The sequence below is a fragment of the Ailuropoda melanoleuca genome, chromosome 20 (genome assembly GCF_002007445.2).
Source record: "Ailuropoda melanoleuca isolate Jingjing chromosome 20, ASM200744v2, whole genome shotgun sequence".
NCBI lineage: Eukaryota > Metazoa > Chordata > Mammalia > Carnivora > Ursidae > Ailuropoda > Ailuropoda melanoleuca.
The window spans coordinates 1,127,463-1,150,788 of record NC_048237.1 but is presented as its reverse complement, the minus strand read 5'-3'; the positions used below and the strand labels follow the sequence as shown (position 1 = coordinate 1,150,788).

General features: G+C 39.5%; 1 protein-coding gene across 1 annotated transcript in view; it reads right to left on the bottom strand.

The window, feature by feature from the left end:
* Nucleotides 1-1,961: 1,961 nt before the first annotated feature.
* LOC117797282 (X-linked retinitis pigmentosa GTPase regulator-interacting protein 1-like) overlaps nt 1,962-23,326 on the bottom strand; it is a 41,127-nt gene continuing 19,762 nt past the window's right edge. The window contains exons 4-11 of the mRNA XM_034648668.1: nt 14,096-14,228; nt 11,251-11,516; nt 10,021-10,111; nt 9,380-9,493; nt 6,719-6,824; nt 3,581-3,604; nt 2,570-2,716; nt 1,962-2,039 (exon numbers count right to left, since the gene is read on the bottom strand). Coding sequence (XP_034504559.1) covers nt 1,962-2,039; nt 2,570-2,716; nt 3,581-3,604; nt 6,719-6,824; nt 9,380-9,493; nt 10,021-10,111; nt 11,251-11,516; nt 14,096-14,228 — 959 coding nt within the window. The remainder of the gene's footprint in view (nt 2,040-2,569; nt 2,717-3,580; nt 3,605-6,718; nt 6,825-9,379; nt 9,494-10,020; nt 10,112-11,250; nt 11,517-14,095; nt 14,229-23,326) is intronic.

Below are 23,326 nucleotides of genomic sequence, written 5' to 3'. Positions count from 1 at the left end.
AGTACATCCCCGGATTCCGATGTAAAGTTCGATGATTCATCAGTTGTGCATAACACCCAGTGCACCATGCAATACGTATCACTTAGACCCTTGATGCCTTATTTACACCATTCGTTTATGAATTTCTCTTGTGTGGTAATGAGAAAAGAGCATAAGCCTTGGTGCCAGATAAACCCAGACCCAAAGCCTGCTCTGCCCCTTAGTATTTTTAATGACTTATACAAGTTACTTCTTTGAGTCTNCTCTTTTCCTTACTCCATTCCTCTATCTACCTTCACCGATGGCTGGTTTAGAGAATACTTGCCTTTGAGCTAAATTATAAATTACTATACTGAAGGGCAGGAGCTAACCTTTAAATGACTGTACCCTGCACACCACTGTAACTAGCTGTCAGGACAGACCCATTTTGAGTGTAAAACACACAAGGTCTGTCTTTGATTATTTACATAAGTGAAGTGACATTGATAATCAAGCTATTATTTCTGCAGATGTCTTTTTCCTATTTTTTTTCATTTGAATAAATGTGGTCTAAAAACAGCTTGCTTAAGCTAGTATTAAGAGTTCTTGGTGCCTGGGTGGCTCAGTTGGTTAAGTGTCTGACTCTTGATCTCAATGTCATGAGTTCAAGCCCTGCAATGGGCTCCATGCTGGGCATGGAGCCTACTTAAAAAAAAAATGTTCTTGACATTTCCTAGCCATACATTACATGATGATCCAAGCAGATAATATTCTGAGTGATGAAGGGAAGAGGCTAATAGTAATGTTTGCTACACAGACTCTTCAAAGTGGATAATCCCCACACCACTTTGTTTCACTGAGTTGAAGAGCATCAGATAGTCCCACAATGCTCCCATACCATCTCCCCAATCTATCCCCTACTGACTTTAACTGAGGCAGAAGCCGTGTTTAACTTTTTTTTTAACCTCCAGGTATTTATTTTTAAAGATTTATTTATTTGAGAGAGAGAGAGAGCAGGGGGTGGGACGGGGAGGACAGAAGGAGAGAGTCTTTTTTTTAATTTATTTTATTTATTTGACAGAGAGAGAGACAGCCAGCGAGAGAGGGAACGCAAGCAGGGGGAGTGGGAGAGGAAGAAGCAGGCTCCCAGCGGAGGAGCCTGATGTGGGGCTCGATCCCACAACGCCGGGATCACGCCCTGAGCCGAAGGCAGACGCTTAACCACTGTGCCACCCAGGCAACCCAGAAGGAGAGAGTCTTAAGCAGACTCCACGCTGTGCTCGGAGTCCAATGTGGGGCTCAGTCTCATGACCCTGAGATCATGAGCTGAGCTGAAATCAAGAGTTGGACGCTTAACCAACTGCACTACCCAGATGCCCCTAAACTTTCAGATATTTTAAATTTCAAATTAATAAACGAATATATGTTTGTTGTAAAAAATTAAAATGATACAGAAATATATAGATTAAAAGTGAAGGTGCCTCTCTGCCCTACTCCAATCCTTTCATCTCATGAGAGGTTTGCAGATTCTCTCTCTCACACACAAACACACACACACACGCACACATACACACATCCCCCATAAATGAAGTCAGAATTAACATATTCTGTTACAACTTGACTTTTCTTTTACGAATATATCTTAGACATATAAGTCTACCTCACTTTTAACAGCTTCATAGTAGTTTATTGTGGGGATGCAACATTTATTTAAAATTTCTATCAAAGGAAATTTGGATGTTTCCACTTTTTAAACTATTAGTTACAATGTAGTAATTAACATTCTTATTATACATTATCTTTGCAAATACATGTATATGCATGTTTAACATTTTGATAGCATCGAATTCCCTTCCAAAAAGACTGTACCAATTTATATTCTCACTAACAGTGTCGAGTACCAGCTTCCCCTTATCCACACTACCCATTGTTTTAGAATGTGAGGGTACTTTTCTATAATTGTCTTTTATAACAAACAGTGCTCTGGAATCCAAACTTGATACTCACTTTTCTAAAAGTTTGTCATAATTGTCATTCAGCAAGTTTCGTTCTTTTTCCAAATCTTCAACTCTCTCCTGAAACTAAGAATGACAGTAGAGTGCCTGAGATAAAGTCGTAACACCTATCGCCTTGCACCTGTCTCCCCTCTTCTGTGGCAGAGTGGGGTTTGGGTAGGAGGCTTTCTATGTTCATGTCTCATGTCTATGAGGAGCTATTCAACCAGAAAGACTTGAACTAACTGGTGTAACAGAAACTTTTATTAGAAACAATGAGGATACTCTGAAGCAAATTTTCATGGTGTCTCGGTTTCTACTGTTAAGGAAGCAGCAGAACATTATAATAGAGCAAAAACTTTGGATAACAGACACAAGTATAAAACCATAATAGAGCAAAAACTCTGGATAACAGACACAAGTATAAAACCCAGTTTTCCTCCTAATGTTGTAATCGTGAGCAATTTATTTAACCACTTGGAGCCTCATTTTTCTCATCTGAAAAAATGAAATAGCCATAGTGTTGCTAAGATACACTTTTTAACATCTCTGAAATTGAAATGTAACTTATAACTGATGCTTACAACTGAGACCTTTCAATAATTATTGTTATTTACCTCCTTCAGTGTTATCTGCAGGATGGACACATCTTCCAGTTGGCTCTTCAAGCTCACAGCCTTCTTGCTCTGCTCCTTCAGTTCTGCCCTGAGCTCATTCACTTGCCCGAGGAGGGCATCATGGGCTGCACTCAGGATCCCCTGATTCTGGGGCAAAAGGAAAGTTGCTCTGGGAATGATCATATCACTCAGCAGAAATGGTCTCAAGATACCGGCAACCCTAGCATTCCCTAGTGGATGTCAAGAATGGTTTTGATTAATAGTATGATGCCTTTGTACTGTAAACTGGCCTTGTTTATCACTCTAGCGTTTCTCAGGAATTATTGTCCCCCTGTTAGTGAGGATTTTCTGCTGCAGGAAACTATAATGCATAATTGGAGCATTAATTTTCCCAAGGTTCAAATTAAACCCTGGCTCTAAGTGAAGTGACAATTTTCATAGCTGCCTTTATGTTCTAGCTATCTGAGTGCTTCTTAGGGTGATTCACTCTTCCCTTTGCACCTAGCAAAGTGACATGTTAACTCTAGAAGGTACGTGTGCATTTGTTCTGGTGGACATCTGTGGTGAGGAACAGCTGTGGCTGCTCATGCTGGGAACTCGGCCTTCACCTGGCTTTACCCGCATCCCACTCACAGGAGTGAAGGGTGCTGAACATTTAAGAACATTAGAGAAGGTATGCAACAACTTTGTTATATTTCATCACCTTATACGTGCTAGAGGAATACTTAGAAATTTCTGAACAAATGCTATATAACTCTCTCTAGCAATAGGCTGAAAAATACTATTCTACATATTTCAGATCTCATATTTCAGTTTAATGAAAATGGCACAATAAATATCTTCTGATCACAGTAATAGGACATTTGTCGTAATAGAAATTATAGGTCATAATAACTTCGATTTACTTGGCTAAATTCTGGTGTTATGTTACTTGAAGATTAATACAAGTTTCTTTGGGTTTTATTACTCTTATACTAAGAAACAGAGTTTCAAAAAATCTTTATTAAGTACCTTCTGGAGCAGAGTTTCATATGCCTGAAAGAAAGAAATACATATTATTCTACTGATTTATCAACTTGATATTTGTTTTGGTATTTATACTGTAATACAAATGTATAAACGGTTTAAGAGATATTTTAAAATTCTCATACACAACTAATGAATCATTAAACACTAAAATAAAATTCTCATAAATCAAGTCAATTTGTGTGCTTGTTTACTAATTGCTGCTACTTTTCCTTTGCTCTAGCTTGCCAGGAGGTCTGTGAACATAACAGATAACACAATTTCTTTAAAAAGCACAAAGTGTCATTCATATTTGTATTGCATTTGGTGGAATATCCAAGAAAAATATTGCTATCTCCTACTCAGCACGCTTCAGAAAGTTTTCTTTCCAGTGTTAGAAACAGAAAAAGCAACACTAACCAAACTAACTACAACAGCTGTTACTGATTGAGCAGTACTGTGTATTTCATTATCTGTTACGTTACGATCATTATAATTATTTCACATATATTATCTCACTTAATCCTCACAGCATATCTGAGAGGTAGTTATTATTACTGAAACCCAAAGCTCAGAGAGCTAAGTCACTTGCTCAGAGACACAGGGCTATCAAGAGGCAGAAGCAACGCTTTTCCTCAGCCCGTCTGACTCCAGAGTCTGTGCTACCAACCACCGTATGTAATGCGAAGGGATCAAGAGAAGGCGAACTTTTTTACGTACGTGTGTAAGAAAGGATGACTAGAAAGGCAAACTGCTGGAGAAAAACAAATTTTAAACCCCGCATTTTAAACAATCGTGGGTAATTACTCACCATTTTAGGTCATCTCTACTACCACCACTAACACGGGTAAGGATTTAGAATGGCTTGCTTCCTTTTTTCCTTAGTGCAATGGAGGAATAGATGGGGTTTTAAAAAAAATGTAATCCTACAAATATTGCTATTTACCCATACAATTTTAAAATATCTTCCTTCCCATGTTCCTACATTCTGTAAGTGCTACCAAATTAACCAAGTCAAAAGAATACAAGCATAAGCATAGTTCTCTCCAAAACACAGGTTGGGGGTTGACCTTGTGAAGATGCCTTTCATTCCCATCAGAAGTACCCAGGGCAGTGCTAACTGTAGCCAATCTAGATGAATGACACCACCATCATCTTCTTGCCCACGCTGGTGACCCAGGAATCATCTTTCATTTCCCCTTCTCCTCCACCCATTCCCTTTCGGTGATGAAGTCCATTCTTCTATTTCCTGGAAGTTCCCAATACAGCCCTTTCTCTGTGAGCCCCTCTCACTGCCTTGGTTGGGACACTCATCTACCTCTCTTGGACCACCGCAGTCTATTTTTTACCTGATCACTTTACTTGTACCAGCCACCTGTATCATTCACTCCACTGCCAGATGATCTTTCCTTCTGGTTTTGTGATTTTTGATAAGTTGAAAATTTCAGAAAAATATAAAGACAATAATATCAGTCCTCTATAATTCTACTACTCAGAGTTAATCATTATTATTGCTTTATAATAGTTTTTTAAAGTATCTTTATTAAAACGTATTTCAAAAAATTTCAAACATTAAAAAAAAAAGGCAAAGTGATCACTTTGGAGAAAAAACTGACCATGTTATCAACTTACTCAAAACCTTTCTACAGCTCCCTACTGTCTATGGGATAAAGTCTAAAATCCTGATAAGGCTTCCATGATCCAGTCCCTGATGTTTCTCACCTCTGTGCCCTGACCTACACCTCTCCTCCCCTGGAAAACCCTCCCCTCTCTTGAATACTCGTTAACACCTGCTAATCTTTCAGTATCCCAATATTTGGCTCATGAGTATATCCCTTTATGAATCCTTTCTGGATCCCGCACCCCAATCTCTGGGAGATTTGACTCTTGTGTCCTTGTGTCTCTTGTGTTCCTGCCAATACCCTGTATGTGGATAGCTGTATTTGTTCACAACTTGTTCTCTCGCTCTGGTAAGTTCCTTGAAGGCAGGAGCTCTCTTACTTTGTAATATTTGTGTCTCAGTACTTTGCACAGTTCCTGGTACTCAATAAATATTTATACAATAAAAAAGTGGTGCTGGGGCGCCTGGGTGGCACAGCGGTTAAGCGTCTGCCTTCAGCTCAGGGCGTGATCCCGGCGTTATGGGATCGAGCCCCATATCAGGCTCCTCCTCTATGAGCCTGCTTCTTCCTCTCCCATTCCCCCTGCTTGTGTTCCCTCTCTCGCTGGCTGTCTCTATCTCTGTCAAATAAATAAATAAAATCTTAAAAAAAAAAAAGTGGTGCTGATCTATCACTTAAACCCTTTTTTTTAAATGATTTTTTATTATATTATGTTAGTCATCATACAGTACATCCCCGGATTCCGATGTAAAGTTCGATGATTCATCAGTTGTGCATAACACCCAGTGCACCATGCAATACGTATCACTTAGACCCTTGATGCCTTATTTACACCATTCGTTTATGAATTTCTCTTGTGTGGTAATGAGAAAAGAGCATAAGCCTTGGTGCCAGATAAACCCAGACCCAAAGCCTGCTCTGCCCCTTAGTATTTTTAATGACTTATACAAGTTACTTCTTTGAGTCTCAGTTCCCTCATCCATTAAACATACTTACATTGAGAGTATTGTCAGGCTTAAATGAGATCATGACTGTAAGCAGCTGGGACAGAGTCCAGCACATGGAGAGTCCTCAGGAGAGACTAGTCTCCTTCCCTTCCCCTGTGACTGCTCTTGGCTTCCCAACTTAATTACATTCTGGTGTGGCCCTTGGCTGGGACCTTAACTCTGGTACAAGTTAACCCCACTTAATTCCACCTTAGAAGGCAAGGCTTGAGCCTTCTTCATAATAGAGAAACAATGGAAGTATTGGAAAAAGAATGGACTTAGAATTGCAGGCTTGGATTTGAATATCCCCTATAAGTTGTGTGACAATTTAATTTCTCTCAGTTGTGGTTTTCTATGTATATAATGGAAAAAATAATACTGACTCTTTTCCCCCAAAATTGGCAACAGGCAGTCCCCATTGGAACTGGATGCCTGATTAGGCCCAGCAGGGCTTCTCAAATAGCCAAGGAAGCCAGGGGGTCTGAGATTTGAGGGTACCCCAGACCATCCCACACTGCCCTGCCCTGGCAGCTCACCTCCTGAACTTCTGTTAGCTGTGCTTTTGTTGCGACCAGTGAGGTATTCCTTTCATGCAAGAGCTTCTTAAGCCGAATCAGCTCTATATTCTCCTTAATGGAAGCTCTGGAGAAAGAAGACAGTGCTAAGACATTCTGTGAATAGACAGAATTAAACACCTTTCCCCTCAATATTGTACAAGAATACCTTCCTCTTGCCTCTTGCCTTTCTCTCTCACCCACAGCATAGCAGAAGTAGGAAGCAAATGTACACTCCAATAAACAATCTCTCTCCCATTTCCCCTCATATCAGCTGAGATTCAATAAAGACACCACCAACCCTAAACTCTGTGTTTGAGAAAACATAATAACTATTTTTAAAATTATGCGGCTCACGATTTCCAATAAACCTTGTAAAGTCCAGGTGAGTCTGAGTCCTGTTTCCTTAGAGAAACCAGAACGGTATGGATATGGAGGGAAACACCGGGGAAGATTATTATTTCTCAACCTAGGAGACCATACTTTCTTTATTATTTCTGAGGTATTGAGGTGGATTTGGGTTCATTAGGCTCTATCTCAGTGATTCCCAGTCTTAGCTGCTTATTAGAATCTTCTGGGGAAATCTTTATACCTATACTGCCTGAAGTCCACCCTCAAATAATTGAAAGGGAAACTGGGGTGGGGCCCAGGTTTCTGTGGGTTTGTTTTTTTAATTTTCAGGATCTGTTTATATGAAATAAATTATAAGATATACAAGCTTTTGGGGCGCCTGGGTGGCATAGCGGTTAAGTGTCTGCCTTTGGCTCAGGGCGTGATCCCGGTGTTATGGGATAGAGCCCCACATCAGGCTCCTCCGCTACGAGCCTGCTTCTTCCTCTCCCACTCCCCCTGCTTGTGTTCCCTCTCTCACTGGCTGTCTCTATCTCTGTCAAATAAATAAATAAAATCTTAAAAAAAAAATAAAGATGTCTTCCTTTAAAAAAAAAAGATACAAGCTTTTGATATTATTTAATTAACTATTTATTTTTGTGTTTGTTCTATTGTATTTCCTCATATATCATTTCTTATTTTCGGACTATTGTCTTTTTTGGAATAGAACATTTCTTGGGGCACCTGGGTGGCACAGCGGTTAAGCGTCTGCCTTCGGCTCAGGTCGTGATCCCAGCGTTACGGGATCGAGCCCCACATCAGGCTCCTCCGCTATGAGCCTGCTTCTTCCTCTCCCACTCCCCCTGCTTGTGTTCCCTCTCTCGCTGGCTGTCTCTATCTCTGTCAAATAAATAAATAAAATCTTTAAAAAAAAATAAATAAAAAGAACATTTCTTTTTTCCTCCAAGTTTTTATCTAAATTCCAGTTAACATACCGAGTAGTATTGGTTTCAGGTGTAGAATTTAGTGATTCATCACTTACATACGACACCCAGTGCTCATCACAACAGTGCCCTCAATACCCATCACCCATTTAACCCATCCCCACTCACCTACCACCCCTCCAGGCTTCTGTGGTTTTAAAAGGTATCCAGATTGAAAACTATGTTTGAATATGGATGTTTACAGCAGTTTCATTCACGATGGCCAAAATTTGGAAGCAACTAAGGCATCATTTGTAGGTGAACAGATAAATAAACTGTGGTCCATCCAGACAATGGAACGTTATTCAGTGCTAAAGGAAATGAGCTATCAAGCCATGGAAAGACGTGGAGGAAACTTAAATGCATATTGCTAAGTGAAGCCAATCTGAAAAGACCGTATAGTGTATTTGTCCAATTACAGAACATTCTGGCCAAGGCAAAATCATAACCACAGTAAAAAGATCAGTGGTGCCAGAGGTAAGGGGGTAGGGAAGGATAGACAGGCAGAGCACAGAGGATGTTTAGGGCAATGAACCTACTCTCTGTGATACTACAATGGTGCATACATGTTTCTCCATCTGTCCAAACCCACAGAATGTGCAACACCAAGAATGAACCCTACGGTAAACTATGGACTTTGGATGATAATGATGTGTAAGTATGGGTTCACCCACGGTCAAAAAATACCACTGTGGTATGGGATGTTGATAGTGTGGGAGGCTGTGGATGTATGGTGATGAGCAGTATATGGGAAATCTCTAATTTCTGCTCAATTTTGCTGTGAATCTAAAACTTCTCTAAAAAATAAAATCTACTTTAAAAAAAAGTTCTCCAAAACTGATGCACAGTGAGTGCTGAGAACCCCTATCTGGTGATGAGGATGAAAAAGTTCTCCTTCCGTGATGTGAAACAACAAATCTAATATACATAAACATTCTCTTTAGGTGAATCCATTTCTTAACCCACATGGGAATTCACGTCTAGTTCTCAGATTAAATTTAAGATTGAATTTAATCGGGGCGCCTGGGTGGCACAGCGGTTAAGCGTCTGCCTTCGGCTCAGGGCGTGATCCCGGCGTTGTGGGATCGAGCCCCACATCAGGCTCCTCCGCTAGGAGCCTGCTTCTTCCTTTCCCACTCCACCTGCTTGTGTTCCCTCTCTCGCTGTCTGTCTCTCTCTCTGTCAAATAAATAAAAAATCTTTAAAAAAAAAAAAAAGATTGAATTTAATCCCAAGAATTCTCCTTTCCTCTGGCAGAGGAAAACTACAAATAAGAATCTCTTACTTTTTCAGTTCATATGGCTTGAGGCACGGAATACCATGCTCTTACCGAAGTTCTGTGGCCTTCTGAGCACACTCCAAAGAGCGTCTCTGTTCAAAATCTTCATCTTTGGACCACATTTTCTCAGCAGACTTGGGTGGATCTTCCACTCGCATAGTATTCCTGGTCATAACATGAGCACTGTTAGGCATGCACAGACCAATGAGTTTAGTCATAATTATGACTTTGCTGAAAGACATTAGACTCTTAGAATTAGGAATATCACACACAAAAAGAAGAAAAAGAAACTGCTCTTACAGAGGTTTAAAACCAATTTCTCACATGTATGAAGAGAAGTTAGAGGAGTTAGTAATTTTGATATGTGTGAGGGACAATCTTACAAAATACCACTTTCAAGTGTCAAACAGAAATATAAATGAATTATGACCTAAAGGAGAAAAATAGAAGGGAAAGAGAGGGAATACTTTCAATGAAGGAAAGGGCCTTTATTTGTCTTTCCTTCAAAGACAGAGAGATGCTTATTTTCTACTTTTAAGCAACGAAGTTGAAATTTGACCTACAGCTAACTTTCATCATCTCTGATTATGCTGGGAAGACTTGAAAATGCCAACATTCACTTGTTCCCTAAATGATGTATTTCCAGTTAAAGCTGAAAGAGTAACAGTGCAGGATAAATGAAAAGAACTCACAGTTCACTGGGTGTTTCACCTCTGGTCTTCCCATTTGTCACATGGTCCTTGAATGTGGGAGGAGCTGTGTAACTCAGCCTGTCACTGGGCCCTGAAAGTTCAGACAGAAGATGCACACTCTGCAATAGATTTCTCCAGAACACCAAGTGCTAAATGTAGGGAGCCTTGAGACCTGGGGGAAATCCCCATAAGGACCACTGATGCCAGAGGAGAGGTTCTCAGCCTTTACTCTTGCACAGACGTGCAAGTATAGACTCACTAAGCCAGCGGGACTACAATCTGCCAAGTACGGGAGTATAAATGGGAAGAGGAAAAGTGCAAAGAAGAAAGGGACTGTGTGTCTAACTCCAAGGCATCTTTATCTCTGGTGCCTGGTATGGAACTGGTACTCAATAATGCTGAAGTCAAACTGAACTGAAACTTAGACTTAATTTTTCTACTTTTAGCTGTTTTTGCAAAGATTCATTTGGCTCCAGTAGGGAGTTTGAAAATAATAGAACCATATGAAACAAATCTAACATTGAATCTCCAGGGTAAACACACCCCATTCTCATGGGGTGGGTAGGCTAGGTGAAGGAAATTTACACAAACCATTTTATTAAATTCACTGTTGGGTTTCCAGCAGCCAGAGACTCAGCCATTTGGAATACAGGAAGAAGAGAAATTGCAACTGCTCACTTACAGCTGGACTTCTAGGCCTGGACTTCAGGAACGGGCTTTAGACATCCCTGAACTGGTGGAATTGTATGCAAAGTTTTGACTGCGTGTATGTGCACTTTTCTTGGAAGGAGACCTAGCTTTGATCATGGTTTCAATGGAGTCCACTTCCCCCAAAAAAGCGAAGAACCCCAGTTTTAGAGACCCTGCCACTTAGCCCAGGCTCCCATAGTCCCTGTACAGGAACCTGTCTTAAGGTCACTGCCACTCACACTGGAGCGGGACATGAATGTCACTTTTAATCTCCTTTCTAGGCCCACTGCAGAACCGGACCAGCAAAATCCCTGCTTCGCTTGTCTGATTCTTCCTCCACAGTACTTCACGCTGAACTGAGAATTTTGAACCTGACAATCCACCCAAGGACAAAAAGATTCTAGGGAGGCGGAAAGCACTGGAAACAAAAGGACAAAATTGGGCGGTGGGTGAAACAAAGCAGCGAGGAGGAAAATGTGGCTGACACATAAATCTTTCCCACTGTTTCAGCGCTGTTGGAAACTTGGTTCTGAACCTCACCCCTCTTGGGTTTCTCGGGGGATGGTGCACCGGCGGTGCGGAGCTGTCTGTGTCCCGCGCGGATCCGGGGCTGCCAGCATCGGGGAGCAGGGGGCCCGACACGCTGGAACTGTGGTTGCAGCCCATGCATCAGGGGGCGCTGGTGCTTAGCGGGGGGCTGCCACCACCCCACATTCCGCCGCCGCCTTGCCGGCTGGTCTGCCTCGGCCGCCTCCGCCCTCGGGTCCCTACCCGTCGCCCTCAGCCGGAGCAATGCTGTTCTCATCCTAGGAGCAAAAGTAGAGACAGTGGGAACAGCTCCTCCTTCTATCAACTGTGTATTACCATTTCTACAGTTGATTTGGTGGCACACAATCATGAACTGATCTGTGATACAAATTATCTACTGTGGTCTATTATTTGCACTTTAAAACATTAATTTTCTGGGGCGCCTGGATGGCATAGCGGTTGGGCGTCTGCCTTCAGCTCAGGGCGTGATCCCGGCGTTACGGGATCGAGCCCCACATCAGGCTCCTCTGCTATGAGCCTGCTTCTTCCTCTCCCACTCCGCCTGCTTGTGTTCCCTCTCTCGCTGGCTGTCTCTCTCTCTGTCAAATAAATAAAAAAAATCTTTAAAAAAAAATAAAATAAAAAAAAACATTAATTTTCTATGTCCAATTAACTCTTGGATGGCAGGGACATTGTGGTGTCCATCTTTGTCCATTCTATTGCAATGATTACACTGTCTTAGTAAAAAATGTTGGGCACTCCTCAATATATTTATTCGTACATTTATTTTTAAATTATATGCATTTACTTCTGTCCTAGTAAACTGTGGTCATGTTACAACATAAAAAGACTAATTTTTAAAGGGGAGATAATTAAATATAAGAAGAAATTTTAATATTTACTTCTCCCATCCCACTTGTCTGCGCACCCCCGTGTATGTGCCCAATTTTAAGGATTACTCCTCTATAGCCCTTAGTATACACCCAGCCTTACTTATAGTGGATAATCAATCAGTTTGTTATCTTTTCTTTTTTTTTTTAAAGTAATCTCTACATCCAAGGTGGGGTTTGAACTCACAACCCCAAGATCAAGAATTGCATGCTTTACAGACTGAGCCAACCAGGCACCCCCACTACTTGTCATCTTGACCTAAAATCATGCTTTCAATCTTTGCCATCACATTCTGTGGTTCCCCTGCCTATTCTGACATACTATCTATGTAGCTTTTGGCATGGCATTAACCTTTGATGCTCAGTTTCCTCATCTATGAATAAAGATAAAAATAGCACTCGCCTCATTAGATTGTTATGAGGATTAAATAAATTAATATACGTAAAGTGTTTAGAGCAGTGCTGTGTGTTGTAAGCACTGTAGGAGTTAGCTATTATTATATAACATTATATCCAGATAGAGAAATCAAGTCATGAAATATAGCCAGGTAATTTGCCCAAAGCCAGGGGGGTCGGGGGGATGGAATCTAATTTAGCCACTTAATATCTATAATCTCAAGTATTTTTTGGTTATCAATCAAGAAGCAAGATTTTTTGGCCTATGTGACCTTCTGCTTTCACCAGATTCTCGAGTTCTCCACAATGCAAAACCACTCTGAAGAGTGCTGGCATACCATGGAAGCCTGTATCTGTTTGTTTTTTTTTTTAAGTGGGCTCCATGCTGGGCCTGGAACCCAATGCAGGGCCTGAACTCAAACCCCAAGATCAAGACCCAAGCCAACTAGATGAAGAGCTGGACGCTTAACCAACTGAGCCCCCCAGGTGCCCCTGTATCCTGTAGATTCTAAATGAACCTCTGAACCACTCCTGGGGATTACCAGTGAGAAAGGAAAAAGTTGGTCTTGACATTGGGGAACTGATCTGACATAACTAGTTCCCAGTGTTGTTCGAAGCAAACCTGGCGCTCATGGCTAGGCCATGTTATTATCCTGTTGGACATAATCTCACAGGACCACGATATCAGGCAAGGCCACTGAGACCATGATAGAGTGATACTGACCAAGGCCGCTGCATAATTTTGTCTAAACAAAGACAAAAACAAGGTCACTAAGCCACACACAAAATACCAAATATTTTCTTTTCCTGGTTAATGAGTGACTGCTATTCTAACCAATTATAGCTTTAGCCTCACTCTAGTCTACCTCCCCTATAGATAAGATTTACTGAGATATCAGGGCACCTGGGCAGCTCATTTGGTTAGGTGTCTGACTTAAGCTCAGATCATGAACTTGAGGGGGCCTGGACTCAGCAGGGAGTCTGCTTCTCCCTTTCCCTCTGCCCCTCCCCCCAAAAAACTTACTGAGAGATCCAAACGCAGAATTTTCCCTGCTTTCTAACGATATCAAATCTGGAGCAAACTCCTGTTACCTTAGACCCTCCCACAAATCACCCAACTGAAACTCAAATCCTATAATAGATTTTTTCAACATTCTTACTGAGATGACTATAGTTCCCCATGATGTGCATTTCTCTAGCTGTAACGAATAACCGAACTTGCTCAAACTACAGCTATGTTCCTGCTAGTCTTTGGCTGGAAGACATTGACACCAATATCCTCAAAACACGTCCTAGAGATAAAATCTGAACTTTCAGAACTCCCTTTCTTCCCATCTGATTATCCACACTCCAGGTCCCCACCAAAGAGATATACTTTTGAAAGCCAATGCTGTAAAGTCACTGTACATGGTATAATTTCAGAGTTAAGAGCTTTCAGTGCTGCCACTCGCTTGCTAGCTGTGACTTTAGGAAAATTACTTAATTTAGGCAAATTACTTAATCCTTCTCTTACTTGCCCCTGTTCCCCTTTGTTTCCGAGCTTTTAAAAACTTGAGGAGAACACGAGGTACCTTTTGATCTCATCCTGTTGCTTCCAAGAAAGCTCCTTCACCAACATGTGTTCTTCACGAAGACGAAACAAGTTGTCCTCCAACTCTTCCCGGCTCATTCTGCTCAAGGGTGGTTGAGCTTTTATATTCTTACCTAAAGTCCCAGGAAAGGGTAAATAGGGATTATTTTTCCATGTAATTTTTTTTTAACCCATCAGGTCTCTCATCACATCTTGTCCAAAAGGCTTCAACCTATCTTGATTCAAGTGTTCGAGAGAAAACTCAGGAAGGATGTGAAATGTGTGCTAATGGATCTCTTTATTGTTACATATCATTCCTGGATATGGAACATCATTCCATATTGTTCCAGCATAAGGTATGACTCAACGTCCTATCTAGAAAGTACATTCTCTCTTGTTTTAATTTAAATTTGATTAATTAACATATATTACTGGTTTCAGAGGTACTTGTCTATGATTCATCAGTCTTGTATAATACCCAGTGCTCATTACATCACATGCCCTCAATGTCCACCACCCCGTTACCCCATCCCTCCACCCCCCTCCCCTCCAGCAACCCTCAGTCTGTTTCCTACGATTAAGAGTCTTGGAAAGTACATTCTCTTTATAAATATCAAATAGGGCTGTTAGTCTACTTAATTTTTTTTTAATTACTCTTTTTTCTCCTTACTAAATAATGTGGACCTAGACAAAGATTGTGCCCAAAACCATCTTCAAACTCTTACTAAGGAAAAAGGATAGAAACCTTTCTTGATTACCAAGAGTCATCTCATTTGTTTTTGTGGTCTGGGAAAGTGTCCCCAAAGTTGCCTCCTGGACATAGAGCATCTCCTTGGTCTAAGGGTGTGAGTGTTCACTGGCTCAGAGTCAGCTCTGATCTCATGGGAAAGATCCTAAAACCCCAGCACTCAAAATATAGCCCCTTTTCTGGAAGAAAGAGCTCAAAACTTTAGTCTCAGAAGCAGTCACCACTATCACCTCTCCAGTCTAGCCTTTGGAAATGATAAGTTTTTTTTTAAAACCAGCTTTATTGAAGTATAATTGGTATATAATTGGCACTGAATATATTTAAAGTATAAAATTTGGTTAACTTTGACATATGTATATAACAGTGAAACCATCACAATTAAGATAATTAACATATCCATCATTGCCAAGTTTCCTTGTGCCCCTTTGTGATCCATTCCTCTCCACCCCATCCTAACCTCAATCCCACTTTAGTCCCCAGGCAACCATTGATACAGCATTATGTGGCTATAGTTTTGATTTTCTAGAATTTTATATAGATCAAATTATCCATTATGTACTCCTTTTATTTTTTATTTGGGGGGGGTGGTTTGGCTTCTTTCACTCAGCATAATTATTTTGAGATTCATCCATGGTGTTTCTTATATCAATACTTCCTTTTGATTGCTGGTAGCGTTTCACTGTATGGATATACCATAGTTTATTTATTCATTTACTGTTGGTGGGTATTTGAATTGTTTGCAGGTTTTGGCTGTTACAAATAGAACAGCTATGAAAATCTGTGTATAAGTCTTTGTGTGGACAAGTTTTAATTTTTCTTGGGTAAATACATAGGAGTGAAATAGCTGGGTCATAAGATAGGTATATGTTTAACTTTTTAAAAATCTGTCGAACTGTTTTCCAAATATACATATCTCACAACATATAACATTACATGTATTCTCTATTATTTCTTGGAACCACTTGAAAGTAAATTGTACACATGTCACATTACTTCTAAACACTTCATTGTATATTTCCTAAAAACAAGGACATAACCACAGTATAATTCTAATTCCATTACTCCTTCTATGCTTATTAGTTGGAATTCTATTATAAGGTAAAGATTTCTGTTTACTACACTTATTTGTTAATATATTTATTTACATCTATGCAATCTCATGGATTCCTATTTTATTAAATGGGTTATGATCCATCAATATCGTTATTCATTTTGACACCCAAATTGTCCCATATTCAGCCAGTGGGAGCCTTTTCAGCTGGTTCTGGTGTCTTTTTAAAATATCTCTATGAGTTTTTGAGAACTTCCACATTTTAAAAAGTATTTTATTTATTTATTTACTTATTTATTTGACAGAAAGAGCACAAGGAGGGGGAGCAGCAGGCAGAGGGGGAAGGAAGATCCCCACTGAGCAGAGAGCCTGACATGGGGCTTGATCTTAGGACCCTGGGATCATGACCTGAGCCAAAGGCAGATACTTAGCCAACTGAGCCACCCAGGTGGCTGGAGATATTCCATATTTTTTGACACAATAAGATGTTCTAGGCTCACCTTGTACTTTTCCTCCCCAAACCGCTGGTTCCTTTTAGTTGAGAATTATATTTAAAACTAAGATGTGTGGGGGGCACCTGGCTGGCTCAGTGGGTAAATCATGCAGCTGTTGATCTCAGGGTTGTGAGTTCAAGCCCAATGTTGGCATGAAGCCTACTTAAAGAAAAAACCAAAACCCAAACCAAAAAACTATAAGGTTGCCTAGCTGGTTCAGTCAGTAGAGCATGCCACTCTTGATTATGGGGTCTTGAGTTCAAGTCCCACATTAGGTATAAAGCTTAATTAAAAACAACAACAACAATATTCAACATCACTAATGAAAAGATATTCAACATCACTAATAATCAGGGAAATGCGAATCAAAACCACAATGAGATATCAACTCACAACTGTCAGAATGGCTAATATCAAAAAAGACAAGAAATATCAAGTGTGGTGCAGATGTGGAGAAAAAGGAACCCTCGTGCACTATTGGTAGGAACGTAAATTGGTGCAGCCACTGTGGAAAACAGTATGGAGTTTCCTCAAAAAAACTAAAAATGGAATTACCATATGGTCCAGTAATTCAACTACTGGGTACTTATCCTGAAAACCCAAAAACACTAATTTGCAAAGATACAGGCACCCATATGTTTACTTTGGCATTATTTAGAAGAGCCAAGATATGGAAGCAAGCCAAGATAGGTGAATAGATAAAGACGGTGTGGTATGAAAAAAGAAAAAAGAGAGAGGGAAACAAACCACAGAGACTCTTACAGATAGAGAACAAACTCAGGGGTGATGGAGGGAGGTGAGTGGGGGATGGGCATTAAGGAGGGCACTTGATATGATAAGCACTGGGTATTGTATGTAAGTGGTGAATCGCTCAATTCTAGTCCTGAAACCAACACTGCACTGTATGTTAACTAACTGGAATTTAAATAAAAATTTGAAAAAAAAATTAACATTAAAAAAATATGTGGTGTATATATATGATGGAATATTACTCAGCCATAAAAAATAAAATCTTGCCATGTGTGACAACATGGATGGGCCTAGAGAGCATTATGGTAAATGAAATAAGTCAGATAAAGACAAATATAATAGGATTTCACTTATATGTGCAATCTAAAACAAGGGGCACCTGGGTGGCTCAGTCAGTTAAGCCTCTGACTCTTGGTTTTGGCTCAGGTTATGATCTCGGGATCATGAGACTGAGCTTCACATTGGGCTCCATGCTCAGTGAGGAGTCTGCTTAAGAGTCTCTCCCTCTCCCTCTGCCCCTCCCCCGCTCATGTTCTCTCATTCTCAAATAATCATAAAAAAATAGATAAAAAATTAAAAAACAAACAAAAAGCAGAAACAAGCCCATAAATACAGAGAACGAATTGGTGGTTACCAGAGGGGAAGGGATAGAAGGATGGGCGAAATGGGGGAAGGGCAGGGAGGAAACAGGTTTCCAGTTATGGAATGAATAAGCCACAGGGATGAAAGGTACAACACAGTGAATATAGTCAATGGTGTTGTATAGTGACAGATGGTAGCTACACTTGTAATAGCATTAGAGTCATGAATCACTATGTTGTACACCTGAAACTAATGTAACATTGTGTGTCAACTATACTTCAATTAAAAAAAAAAAAAGCTTCTCTTCTCCCAAAGCAAAATTTCCAAAATAAATTCGAGATTGCTTAGAATGGGAGGAATAAAAAAAGCTATAACTTCTAAACCAATGAACTTATAAAATAATGCAGCTAATTGCCAGACACACTTAGCTTAACAGGAAAGAAAGTATGATCACTAGAAATACAATTTTTAACATGATCATAAACCTTTATGAAAATCTTCATTTTTTTTTAAAGATTTTATTTATTTATTTGACAGAGATAGAGACAGCCAGCGAGAGAGGGAACACAAGCAGGGGGAGTGGGAGAGGAAGAAGCAGGCTCATAGCAGAGGAGCCTGATGTGGGGCTCGATCCCATAACACCAGGATCACGCCCTGAGCCGAGGGCAGACGCTTAACCTCTGTGCCACCCAGGCGCCCCGAAAATCTTCATTTATAATAAGCCCTTTACTTTTAGCTATCTCATAAGTAATAGGAAGAAAATTTGACACAGTTTGTAGTAAAACCTACAAAAGTTTTTTTCCCCACAGAGTAAATATGCATATCCTTCATTTTGGCACCTTCTTCTGAAGAACTATTAAGTTATTTTGAGTTTTTGGTCATGTGGATGGCCTCAAAAGGGACTAGACTCTCTAGGTGTTTAGTTCCTGCACAGGGTTTTCTGTCAGTAGTACTATGACTTTTCTGACTTTGAAAATTATCTCAGCCGGCTCACATCTCATGGAACAGGTAAAGCTTTGAGAAGCACAAAATTCCAAGCTGCGCACTGCTGAAGAGCATACTGAACACAGATTTTTCTTTTTTGGTTTTTCCCTTCTTTTTAAGTAAGTAAACTCTACATCCAATTTGGGGCCTCAACTCATAACCCCATAATCAAGAGCTGCAGTCTCTGCCAACTCAGCCAGCCAGGTGCCCCTAGATTTTTCATTTATTAAAATATTATGATCCATTTAGCATCAGCACCACTGAACAAGTTCTAGACATGTGGCTTTCATTACCTCCCAGTTTGACTAGGTCCCACCATGGGTCCCTTTTTTTTTTAAAACATGTTTTATTGCTAACGTCTTATGCAAATGAAAAGACAATCCAAAACTTATTGGATGTAGTTAACACAGAGATAATGGAAATTTATAGCTACAAATGCCTACCTTAAAAAAGAAGATCTCAAATCAACAACTAACTTTCACCCTGAGAAATTAGAAAAAGAAGAGGAAACTAAACCCAAAGCAAGCAGAAGGAAGGAAATAACAAAGATTAGAGCAGGAATAAATGAAACAGGAAGCAGAAAAACGATAGTGAAAATCAGCAAAACTAAAACTGGTTCTTTGAAAGATCAACAAAATTGACAAAATTTAAGCTAGATTGACTGAGATAAAAGAGAGAAGACTCAAATTACTAAAATCAGAAATGAAAGAGGTGACATCACTACCAACCTTAAATAAAAAGAAGTATATGGGAATACAAAAAACAATTGTATGTCAACAAATTAGGTAACCTAGGTGGAAAAGACAATTTCCTAGAAAGACACAAATTACTAAGACTGACTCAAGAGGAAATGGAAAATCTTAACAGATTTATGTGACTGAATTTGTAATAAAACAATATCTCACAAAGAAAATCCCAAGCCCAGATGACTTCACTGATGAATTCTACCAAATATTTAAAGAATAACAGCAATCCTTCACAAAATCTTCCAAAAAAATAGAGGCAACATTTCCCAACTTATTACATGAGGCCAACACCAAAGATACCACAAGAAACTATAGATCACTATCTCTTATAACTATAGATAAAAAATTCTCAACCAAATAATAGCAAACTGAATCGAACAACAAATAAAAAGGTTTTTCACTATAATCAAATGGAAATTATCCGCAGAATACACCTTGGTTTAATATATGAAAATCAACCAATGTGGGGTGCCTGAATGGCTTAGTCAGTTAAGTGCCTGACTCTTGATTTCTGCTCAGGTCATGATCTCAGGGTTGTGAGATTGAGCCCCAGCCCAGGTTCCGTGCTCAACACGGAGTCTGCTTGTCCCTCTCCCTCTGCTCCCCTCCACCACCCGATGCTCTCTCTCTCTCTCTCAAATAAAAAAAATCTATTTATTTGAGAGAGAGAGAGAGAGAGCGCACACGAGTAGGGGGAGGCGCAGAGGGAGAGGGCGAAGCAGACTCAGCGTTGAGCAGGGAGCCTGAAGCAGGACTCCATCCCAGGATCTGAGATCATGACCTGAGCTGAAGGCAGACACTTAACTGACGGAGTCACCCAGGTGCCCTGAAATAAGTAAAATCTTAAAAAAAAAGAAAAAAGAAAAAATAGGTAGACATCCCATGTTCATGGATTTCAAAACTTAATATTGATAAAATGCCGAGGTTTCCACAATTCATGTACAGATTCAATGCAGTCCCTATCAAAATTCCAGTTGGCTTTTCCCCCCATACACTGACAAGCTGATCCCTAAAGTTCATTTGGAAATGCAAGGAACCCAGAACAGCTAACTAAAATAACCCTGACAAAGAACAAAGTAGGAGGATCCATATGTCCTGGTTTCAAAACTTACTACAAAGCTACAATAATCAAGACAGCATAGTATTGATAAAGGATACATATACAGATCAATGGAATAAAAACTGAGAGTCTAGGGGCGCCTGGGTGGCACCGCGGTTAAGCGTCTGCCTTCGGCTCAGGGCGTGATCCCGGCGTTATGGGATCGAGCCCCACATCAGGCTCCTGTGCTGTGAGCCTGCTTCTTCCTCTCCCACTCTCCCTGCTTGTGTTCCCTCTCTCACTGGCTGTCTCTATCTCTGTCAAGTAAATAAATAAAATCTTTAAAAAAAAAAACAAAAAAAAACTGAGAGTCTAGAAGTAAACCCTCACATTTACAGTTAAATGCTTTCCAACAAGCATGCCAGGAAAATTCAGTGGGGAAAGAATCGTTTTTTCAACAAATGGTGCTGGGATACTAGATATACACATGCAAAAGAATGAAGTTGGATCCGGGGCACCTGGGTGGCTTAGTCGGTTAAGCTTCTCCCTTCAGCTCAGGTCATGATCTCAAGGTCCTGGGATCGAGCCCCATGTTGGGCTCCCTGCTCAGCAGGGAGCCTGCTTCTCCCTCTCTCTCTGCTCCTCCCCAGCACTGCTCGTGCTCTCCCTCCCTTGCTTACATTCTCTCTCAAATAAATAAATAAAATCTTAAAAAAAAAGAATGAAGTTGGATCCTTATCTCACAACATTTAAAAAATTAACTCAAAATGGATCACAGACTTAAATGTAAAAGCTAAAACTACAAGATTCTTAGAAGAAAACATAGAAGTAAACCTTTGTGACCTTGAATTAGGCAGTGTTAAATATGACACTGTGAAATTAGACATGAACCCAAAAGCACAAGTGACAAAAAAAAAATGTATAAACTGGACTTCATCAAAATTAACTTTTGTAATTCAGAGAACACTATCATGAAAGTGAAAAGACAACCCACAGAATGGGAAAAATACTTGCAAATCATATATCTGAAAAGAGATTTGTATCCAAAATACATAAAGAACTCCTACAACCAACAATATAAAGACAACTCAATTTAAAAACAGACAAAGGATCTAAAGAGACTTTTTTTTCCAAAGAAGCTATACAAGTGGCTGATAAAGACATGAAAGATGTTCAGTGTGATTATTCATAGGGAAGTGCAAATCAAAACCACAAGAGAAATAGCAAATTTTTAAAAACCACACAAGATATCACTTCAATAACAAATGAGGATATGAAAAAACTGGAACTCTCATACATTGTTGATAGGAACATAAAAGGGTACAACTGCTGTAAAAATAGTTTGGCAATTCCCCAAAATGTTAAACGTAGAGCTACCATATGACGCAACAATTCCACTTCTAGGTATATACCCAAGAGAAAAGAAAACATATCCACACAAAACCCTTGTACACAAACATTCACAGCAGCATTATTCATAATAGCTCCAAAGGGAAAACAACCCAAATGTCCACCAACTGATGAATATATAAACAAAATGTGATATACCCATACAATGAGATATTATTCATCAATAAAAAGGGATGAAGGTATGGATAAATGCTATAATATTGGATGAACTTTGAAAACACTATGACAAGTGAAAGAAGCCAGACTCACAAAAAAAAACATATGTTATATGACTTCATTTACAAAGAATGTCCAGAATAGGCAAATTGATAGAGCCTGAAAACAGATAAATGATTATCAGGGACAGAATGTGGGGGCAAGGGAAATGTCTGCTACAGGGTTTCTTTTTGGGGTAATTAAATGTTCTGAAAGTAGTGGGGATAAATGCAAAAAACTGTGAATATAGTAAAAATTGCTGAATTATATGCTTTAAAAGAGTGAATTTTATGGCATGTAAGTGATATCCCAATAAAACTGTTATGTATAATATAATGTACATAATATACATTATGTACATTATAAAAACGTTAGCACATACATCTCACACATATAAATGAAATAAAACATATATAGGCAGTTGAAGAAGAATAACAAAGTGTACACAAACATACATATTAGCTTAAGAAACAGAACATTACTAGGACACAAAGAACCATCTCTAAGTTCCCACCCAAACTATTCCCTTTTTCCCCCAGAAGTGACCACTATCTTAAAAGTTCTATTACTACTAACTGCCTTATATTTCTTTATAATTTTATAAAGAAAATTAGATTTTGTTATAAAGAAAAAACATTTGTTATTTCATTGTGTGAATGTATATCAATGTGCGTTCATTTCCTGAACTATGGACATTTATGTTGTTTCCATTTTTTGTCTTATGAATAACACTGCTAGGACCATTCTGGTATATGTTTCCTAGTACACATATGCAAAAATTTCTGCAAATTTTTTACCCTGAAGTAAAATTGCATATTCAACTTTACTAGATAATGTCAAGTTTTTTTCCAAAGTGACCTCACCATTTATACACCCATGGGCAGTGCATAAAGCACCCTACCCTTGAAAAAATTTTATAGAAGTGAAATCAAGTAAAAGTAGACTCAATAGTAACTACGATTGCGGGATGGGAGAGTAGGAACAAAGTTAAAAAAATTATCTTAAGGTAAGCGTGGAAGAAGGTCTTGTGGGGCTGTGCTCTTTTACCACAAATTGCCCATCTTTGCTTAGTGAAAGTGAAGGGTTAATCACGTGGGTAGAGGAATGGACCGCTCATTTGTTCTCAGCTTTTGTTGTGGTGGTGTTTAGCTTTACCTCCTAAATTCGCATAGTAAAACTTTTGTTGTAAGAATTTAAAAATAAAATGTTGAGAAGATCGAGGAAAAGAGCCGA